The sequence below is a fragment of the Neoarius graeffei genome, chromosome 6 (genome assembly GCF_027579695.1).
Source record: "Neoarius graeffei isolate fNeoGra1 chromosome 6, fNeoGra1.pri, whole genome shotgun sequence".
NCBI lineage: Eukaryota > Metazoa > Chordata > Actinopteri > Siluriformes > Ariidae > Neoarius > Neoarius graeffei.
In genome coordinates this window covers 108039475-108049007 of record NC_083574.1, presented here as the reverse complement: position 1 = coordinate 108049007, position 9533 = coordinate 108039475, and the positions used below count along the sequence as shown (strand labels likewise).

Sequence of the window (9533 nt, the reverse complement as noted above, 5' to 3'; positions counted from 1 at the left end):
CAAACATTGGAGCTTTGTATTCATTCTGAAGGTTTATTGTTATTAATATTGAATAAAAAGTAACTGGGATATATCATGGTTAATTATCATTCAAATTTTAGGTAAATTATTTTAATTTGCATCTTATAAGGATTTTATAAGGGAAATAAGGATTTTGGAAGTTGGTTATACAGGTTTGATTGACCAAAGGTTATACATTTCATATCAGCAGATGTTCTAACAGATATCAACATTTACGCACAACCTTAGGTCAGAGATAGCACAGTTCTGATAGAATGTTCCAAAAGATATCAATATTACGTCTCGAGCAATGTGTCTAGCTTAGACAGAAGGTCACTTCTTGAATGCCAGAGACAGAAGAATGCCTTCTTAGTCATTTTAAACAAAACAGAGGGTCACATACTAAATCCTTTACAATTATTAAGAATAAATTCTTACAATTATTTATCCTTACAAAGAAATAAACCTTACAATTCCCTCTTTGATACTAGAGATTACAACTAGTGTCACACCCCAATATTCTGATCATACATATAACTCATATGCTGCGCATTAATTCTTCCTGTGGTATTCTCCATGAGGATAAACCAATTCTTCCCATGACAACCAGTCACAAGGATAAACAAATCGTCCCATGAAACCATTCACGAGGATAAACAAATCTTCCCGTGAAACCCTTCACGAGGATAAACAAATCTTCCCGTGAAACCCTTCATGAGGATAAACAAATCTTCCCATGAAACCATTCATGAGGATGAACAAATCTTCCCGTGAAACCATTCATGAGGATAAACAAATCTTCCCATGAAACCCTTCATGAGGATAAACAAATCTTCCCATGAAACCCTTCACGAGGAAAACAAATCTTCCCATGAAACCCTTCATGAGGATAAACAAATAAACAAGTCATTGCAGACTGATTATAACAAAAAAAAAACTAAATTCTATTTGCTAGTTGAGTGTCCTTTAAATACTGTGTTAGAGCTGTTACTGCTGATTGTGTGAATGGCTGACTTAATAAGTTATCTCTTGTTACAGATTTTCTCAATGTTCTCCCCATCTTCTCTCTTTCACTGGAATACTGTGTACAGTGTTTAAGAACATGCTCAACCTTTTCTACTTCTCCACAGTATACACAGGCCCCAGAATGATGTTTCCCTATTGTATACAACCCACTATTTAGACTTGTGTGTCCTATCCTCAGCCTCATCAACCAAACCTCCTCCTGTCGTTTTAGTTCACCACCCCTTCTAAACACCACCTCCTTTTGTAAATTATATAGATGCCTTCCTTTCTCCTCTGTATTCCATCTCTCCTGCCACATTTTGTTGATGTTGTCTTTAATTATTACTTTAATTTCTGCCTTGCTTAATGGGACTTCTAACTCAACCTCATTTGCCTTGATGGCCTCTTTGGCCATTTTATCCACTCTCTCATTACCCTCAACCCCCTGGCAAAGTCTGAGTCTGAAAATGGCTTATTTATACACAGCAATGAAAACCAGGAAGTGAATATGGGTGAGAAGGAATTCCTGTCCCAGATCTGGATCAGCACTGGTGTGAGAGATCCGTAATCTCCGAAGTGGATGTCCAGGGTGGAACATGACAGTCCTGATATTTTCCTTTAGAATTTAGGAGAACTAAAGGAGAGATACCGCAGGTCATTCATACCTGCTGCTGTCAGATGATATTACACCCACAACTTGTAATGTAGCACCAATAACCTGTTTGTCATTATATTTGCACTACTTCATCACTACTACCTCTGCCATCTCTCATCGATGCAATTATTATGTGCAATAATATAGGCCTTAAACTATTTTTATACATATATGTATTTTATATATATTTTATATTTTATATATGTATGTATTTTTCCGAGCATCTCAATAAGGCAATATTTCTATACTTTTTCATGGTAGATAATGTAAATAGCCCTCTGTATTTAATCTTTCATTTGTCTAATTTTTATTTCAGTTTTATTTGTTATCTATATGACATTTTCTTGCTACTGTAACACGTGAATTTCCACGATGTGGGATGAATAAAGTGAATCTAATCTAATCTAATCTAAACTAATTTGCTGGTATAATTCAGAATTCCTTGTTCCAACAATGATGACAAACCGTCCTGGCCCAGATGCAGCAAAACAGGTCCAAACCATGATACTACCACCACCATGTTTCACAGATGGGATAAGGTTCTTATGCTGGAATGCAGTGTTTTCCTTTCTTCAAACATAACGCTTCTCATTTAAACCAAAAAGTTCTATTTTGGTCTCATCTGTCCACAAAACATATGTCCAATAGCCTTCTGGCTTGTCCACGTGATCTTTAGCAAACTGCAGACAAGCAGCAATGTTCTTTTTGGAGAGCAGTGACTTTCTCCTTGCAACCCTGCCATGCACACCATTGTTGTTCAGTGTTCCCCTGATGGTGGACTCATGAACATTAACATTAGCCAATGTGAGAGAGGCCTTCAGTTGCTTCGAAGTTACCCTGGGGTCCTTTGTGACCTCACCAACTATTACACACCTTGCTCTTGGAGTAATCTTTGTTGGTCGAACACTCCTGGGGAGGGTAACAATGGTCTTGAATTTCCTCCATTTGTACACAACCTGTCTGACTGTGGATTGGTGGAGTCCAAACTCTTTAGAGATGGTTTTGTAACCTTTTCCAACCTGATACATCAACAACACTTTTTCTGAGGTCCTGAGAAATTTTCATTTTGTGCCATGATACACTTCCATGAACATGTGTTGTGAAGATCAGACTTTGATAGATCCCTGTTCTTTAAATAAAACAGGGTGCCCACTCACACCTGATTGTCATCCCACTGATTGAAAACACCTGACTCTAATTTCACCTTCAAATTAACTGCTAATCCTAGAGGTTCACATACTTTTGCCACTCACAGATATGTAATATTTGATCATTTTCCTCAATAAATAAATGACCAAGTATAATATCTTTGTCTCATTTGTTTAACTGGGCTCTCTTTATCTACTTTTAGGACTTGTGTGAAAATCTGATGATGTTTTAGGTCATATTTATGCAAAAATATAGAAAATTCTAAAGGGTTCACAAACTTTCAAGCACCACTGTACCTCAGTGTTGCTGAGATACAGACTCACATTCTGCTTGGGATTTTCACCATCAGCACTGTTACTGTGTCACTGATGAACAGTTATAAATCTCAACAATCCATTCATTACATTCTTAAGACCAAACATCAGGATCATCTTCATCACGTTTAATGAAGATTGGACTCCATTTCATTGAGCTGGTGCCTGACTTTGCTCTGATCATCACCCTTGGACTTGGGATTGGTGATTTTGTGAGTTATGGACAGAGATGTGTGAAAAACCTCGAGCTATACTGTATTGCTCATGAAGACACAGTGATGTAATAATGAGGAAGTGAACATTAAAAATAAGTGACCCCAGAAGAGCAGTTGAACATATTATTATCTCATCTCATTATCTCTATCCGCTTTATCCTGTTTTACAGGGTCGCAGGCAAGCTGGAGCCTATCCCAGCTGACTACGGGTGAAAGGCGGGGTACACCCTGGACAAGTCGCCAGGTCATCACAGGGCTGACACATAGACACAGACAACCATTCACACTCACATTCACACCTACGCTCAATTTAGAGTCACCAGTTAACCTAACCTGCATGTCTTTGGACTGTGGGGGAAACCGGGAGCACCCGGAGGAAACCCACGCGGACACGGGGAGAACATGCAAACTCGGCCACGGGGCTCGAACCTGGACCTTCTTGCTGTGAGGCGACAGCGCTACACCACCGTGCCGCCATATATTATTATTATTATTATTATTATCTAGCATATAATGAGGGTGTAATTATGAAAGCTACTGCTTTCATATTCATCTTCTCAAACACCTCATCACTGTATCTCAGTGTGTGTGTGTGTAGGCAGCTGTTGCTTCACTGAGGAGCTAAATGCATAAGGAGACACAGAAAGGGTGCCTCAGGCTGTTTGTGTGATAATACAACAGAACAACTGAACATTCAACCTGAGAGAGAGAGCCAGACAGACAGAGAGAGAGACAGAGAATTGAGAATGGGAAAGAATTGAAAGGAGTTAGGGGAGATAAAAAATCAAGAGCATATGAGAAGGAGTGAAAGGAAGTGTGTGTGTGTGTGTGTGTGTGCCCATCATTCTTTGTCAGTCATTAATGTTTCATTTACATATTCAGTGAGTTTGTGTGTTTGTTGTTTTATATCCAGGTCACACTGATCATTAAACAAATAAAATAGCAATTAGCTCATTAAAACAAACACGGACAGCCTGTAGGAGTGTGTGTGTGTGTGTGTGTGTGTGTGTGTGTGTGTGTGTGTGTGTGTGTGTGTTCCCTGCTTCAGATGAATTTCGCTGTGCTCTCATGTACATGTGACACAATAAAGGCTTCTTCTAAAAATAATCTCTTTGCAGCAGGTCCTGGGCCTGCCCAGGGCTCTCCATCCAGTGGGTCACTGATCCAGCTCAATCAAGAGTCCACCAGGAGGTGTCACTGTAAGGTGCCCAAATCACCTCAATCTCTTAATTCAGAAGAGAAATTATTATTCTTCTGGATTGTTGAGCTCAATCACAGAGAGTAAGCCCAGTAACTCTGGAAGGGAAATTCATTTCCACTTCCTGTACTGATGTCCTTATTCCTTCTGTTGCTACCCGCAGCTGATGACCATAGGTGAGACTCTATTATATGGCATGTGAAATTAGTGAGGTCTTTAGGGGCACCAGCAGTTTTAGTCAGGTGTACACTGGGAGCCAAGGCGCCAGACATAGCAGGTAATCTTAGGATTTTAGGCAAGCACAGGTTCTCAAAGATAATTATTCATGTAGGAACTAATGATATATACCTTTGTCAGTCTGAGGTTACTATCACAATCCAGCGAGGAACCTCTCGGTCCTCCACCCCATTTTTTCCCCCAAGCCTCCCCTGCACTGCAGCTGCCACACCAGTCTCTGATTTGTTCATCTATGACTCGATATTAACACTGCTTGGAGAATTTCCCGATGCGGAATTATTGTCACCACTATGTCAAGTTTTCTCCTGTTTTTGCTCTGATTTTTTCCTTCAGACTCTGTTTCTCTTTTGCTACTCTGTGTTTGGGATTTATTTTTTGCTTACTGTTGGAGTACTTCTTTGCTGGCTGTTTTCCAGATCACGGGCTTATTCTCTTGCCTTGGGGTTGCACACTGGATTCTTTTGACTTTTTTCTCTGCATGCTGTGCTTGCTAAGGATTGTTTTTTATGCTCTCTGTTTTTGAACTGACTCCCATTCTCATTGTCACTTTTTCTGATTTTTTTGCTTGCTACAGCCTCTTGTTCTTTGTGCTTTGAGTTTGATGCATTAAAGACTCTTTTTATTCACTACTCCAGCATATGGTGAATCTGCTTATTGGGTCTAACCTGCACTGACGGCCATTGGCCCATGACAGTAACTCAAAATAACTTTGTGGAGGTGTTTAAATTAGCGAAGGCAATGTCTGATGCTGTAGTATGCTCTGGCCCCATCCCAATGTGGTGTGGCGATGTACCTTACAGCAGGCTATGGTCGCCGAACTGCTGGCTGTCCAGGTGGTGCTCTGAAAACAAGGTGGGCTTTATAGATAAGTGGAGTAATTTTGAGGGCACTGCTGGCTTGTTAGGCCAGACAGTATCCATCCCACTTGGTATACATGGTATCCAACTTGAAGCATCGCTCATAGTATCAGAACAGGCCTAGTTAACTTTTGACAATCCAGAGCCAAGGCCAGGGAGCAGATGAACAGGCTAAACTGACTGTCTTCTAGCTGCACAGAGTTGTCACTCAGGGTCCATTACCTCGAGACTATGTCTGTTCCCTGAGCTAAACAAAAAAGTAGAAATACTCAGAGTTTGTTCCAGTAACCTAAACAATATAAAATTAGATCATACTGACTGTACAGCTGCTGCCAGCACCTTTGATCTAAAGGTGGGGCTATTAAATATTAGATTTCTTACATCTAAAGCAATAATTGTGAATGAACTTTTTACTGATCAGGAGTTTAATGTACTGTGTTTAACACATTTTGGAACCAAACTCTTCAGTAGTGTATTTTGTGTAACTATTTGTATGTGATACATCTATCTATGTGCCCTGTCACACTACGACGTTCTCACCAGCGTTCGAGTAACGTGTTGCGAAACACAGAGGAACGTCGAGAACGTTAGAAAAAAGTTACAAGAAAGTTAGACGAGCGTTGGCAAATGTTGGGGAATGTCGAGGGACGTCGGCGAACGCTGAGGGTGAAAAATAGTTTTGGGTGTGCACAAAAATTCAGGATGTTCTATCAAAACGCTACTTACACGGTAGAGGAACGTTACACGAAAGTTTGCGGGCGTTACTCAAACGTTACTCGAAAGTCAGGACGTTCCCTGGATGCTAGGCGGACGCCGGCCCATCAGGGTCGAGTGTCCAGCACGTGCCTAGCGCTTGGGTAATGCTTGCCTAATGCCTGTGTAACATCCATCAAACGTCTGTCCAGCGTGTTGCCAACGTTTTTCAGTGTTCTTCAGCGTTCGCCGAGCGTTCTTAACGCTCATGTAATGCTCTTTCAACTTCTTTCTAACATCTGTCAGCATTCTGAATTTTTCCAGCGTCTGTGTAACGTCCATGTAGCGTCCTTGTAATGCGCCTATAACCTACTGGTAGCGTTCAGGAGCATTTGGCAGGCACTTGCCATATATATATTAAAGGGGCTTGCAGAGGCCACCGACAGTCCTGTTGGAATTTTCACAGAGTGAAGACTTCAGAACAATGACAGACCAAGAGAAACACCAGTATGCTGTTGCTGCTCTCATGCATCACAACAACCTCCTGCAGTTGGCATTGCACCAGGTTAAGATGTCCAAGGCAGAGTCAAAGAAGAAAAGGAAGAGGAGAGGGAGAAAGAGCTGGGTGAGACCCTGGATAGGAAGGCGACCACAGTTTGGTGTTTATGACAAGCTGATGGCTGAACTCAGAGCTGAAGACCAAGCCTCCTTCCACAACTTCCTGCGCATGCCAGCAGTGATGTTTGATGAGCTGAGACAGAGAGTTGGTCCCAGGATCACCAAGAAGGACACTCGCTTTAGACCGGCCCTCGACCCTGGTATGAAGCTGGCCCTGACTTTGCGACACCTTGCCTCTGGCGACAGCTATGCTTCGCAGAAGTTTGCCTGGAGAGTACCTCACAACACACAGTCACTCGTGGTCAGAGAGGTTTGCCATGCCATACTGGACGAGTACCTGGATGAGATGCTGACCTGCCCCAGTACGCCAGAAGAGTGGAAGGAAGTTGCTGACAGATTCTATCAGAGGTGGAACTTCCCCCATGTCCTGGGAGCACTAGATGGCAAGCATGTGGCCATTAGGTGTCCTGCAGAGAGTGGCTCCTTGTATTACAACTACAAGGGGTTCTATTCCATCGTGTTGCTGGCCCTTGTGGATTCTGACTACAAGTTCCTGTGGGCAGATCTTGGAGGCCTGGGATCAGCATCCGATGCCCAGATCTACAACTCCAGTGAGCTGAAACATGGAGCTGAAGAAGACCTGCTTGGGTTTCCACAGCCTATACCTCTCCCACAAGACACTACAGATGTTCCATACTTCTTCATTGGAGATGACGCCTTTGTCCTGAGAGCCTACATGATGAAGCCCTACAGTCTCCGTGGTCTATCACAGGAGGAGCGCATTTTCAACTACAGACTGTCGAGAGCCAGGAGAGTTGTGGAGAACGCCTTTGGGATCCTTGCCAACAGGTTCCAGGTGATTCTTGGCACTATGCAGCACAAGCCAGAGACTGTGAAGCTGATAGTGAAGACCTGCTTGGTCCTTCACAACTTGATGAGGGTCAGATATCCAACGCTGCAGAACCAACAGCTGGACCAGCCAGAAGGTCCAGAAGAAGACTTTGTGCCTGGTGCCTGGAGAGATGGCTTCAATATGGAAGACACACAGGTTGTTGCAGGCCCCAACACTGTGACCAAGGAAGCCAAGAAGCAGAGGAACCTCATCAAGCACTGGGTCAACTCCTCAGCTGGGACACTGGACTGGCAGGACAGGATGGTGTAGACCTGGACCCTAGTGTTGCAATGCAGAATGGATTTAATATAGACTATACTTTTTGGTAGACACAAATTTTAGAAACTGAAATATTGTATGTGTAACTTACAATGACTTATTTGTAGATAACAGTAATAATAAAAGTAATTGTGTGTGTCATTTTGAAGTAATTATTTTTACTGATCGCCCTACTTTTTTAGCCAATCTGTTCTAGGCATGATCTCTTTTTCAATTATTTATTTTACTGAGTTCCCAGTCGACCCCTTTTCACGTAACCAAACGTATAAAACAGTATTAATAAATGTCATATTTTTATTTTGTATTGTTTTATTCTTTTTCATTTTTTTAACTTTATTTTTTTATTTTTTATTTTTTTATTTTATTTTTTTATTTTATTTTATATTTTACTTTTTATTTTATTTATTTTTTATTTTTTATTTTATTTTAAAATAAAAAGTAAAATAAAAAATAAATATATAAAATAAAATACAAAGTAAAATAAAAAAATATATAAAATAAAATAAAAAATATAAAATAAAATATATAAAATAAAATACAAAGTAAAATATAAAATAAAATAAAAAATATAAAATAAAATAAAAATATATTTTACTTTTTGTTTTATTTTTTATTTTATTTTATATTTTATTTTATATTTTTTATTTTATCTTTTATTTTTTATTTTACTTTTTATTTTATTTTTTATTTTGTATTTTTTTCATTATTTTTTTGGGGGGTACAATATTAAAAACAATAAATTGAAAGTTTCATGCAAGAAGCAGGCAAAGTTCAAACTATGTACAACATTTATTTACAGATTCCTAAACAAAAAGTTCTAAGAGTCAGTCTCTGGGTCCACTGGTGGCTGTGGAGTGTTCAGCGTGTCATTCAGAGAGGTAGCCATGGACGGGGTGGCAACTGGAACTGGACTGTCCAGGGTGCTGAACAAGTCGCTGACACTGGCTGCTGTAGACACTCCAGTGGGGAACACGGTAACGTCCGTGGCGGCACAAGTGACAACCAGGGCTGGAGAGCTGCTGCCTTGGTTGCTCTGGTCCATGGCGTGTCTTGCAGAGCTGATGGCCATAGAGACAGAGGCATGGGTGGTGGCTGGTGCTGTCAGCGTGTGGAAGACGGGAGAGTTCCTATTCTGTTGCTGGAAGAACCTTTGTGGCTGGTAGTAGGAGTGAGGCTGCTGGAAGGACGAGTGAGGCTGCTGGAAGGACGAGTGAGGCTGCTGGAAGGATGAGTGAGGCTGCTGCTGGTGGTATCTGGCCATCCACTCCCTGTTCTGTGACTGCCAAGGAGTGCCAGTGGGCGGGTTGTCATGCCACTGGCTAGGGTCTGGCTGAAACATGTTGCTCTGGGCTTGCCTGGTGGTTGTGATGCCAGGAGGCAGGGCGGACTGACATCTAGCTGAGAAGGTAGGCAGGTTCTCC

At 41.3% G+C, this 9533-nt stretch overlaps 1 protein-coding gene across 1 annotated transcript; it reads left to right on the top strand.

Annotated features, from left to right (window-relative positions):
• Positions 1-6999: 6999 nt before the first annotated feature.
• Positions 7000-8103, top strand: LOC132888486 (putative nuclease HARBI1). The gene has a single exon (XM_060924532.1). It carries the CDS (start codon positions 7000-7002, stop codon positions 8101-8103), a length of 1104 nt encoding a protein of 367 aa, XP_060780515.1.
• The last annotated feature ends 1430 nt before the right edge of the window (positions 8104-9533 follow it).

Bases quoted from the DNA above. Each gene is read 5' to 3' on its own strand.
- LOC132888486 (XM_060924532.1), top strand. From the start codon at position 7,000: ATGGCTGAACTCAGAGCTGAAGACCAAGCCTCCTTCCACAACTTCCTG.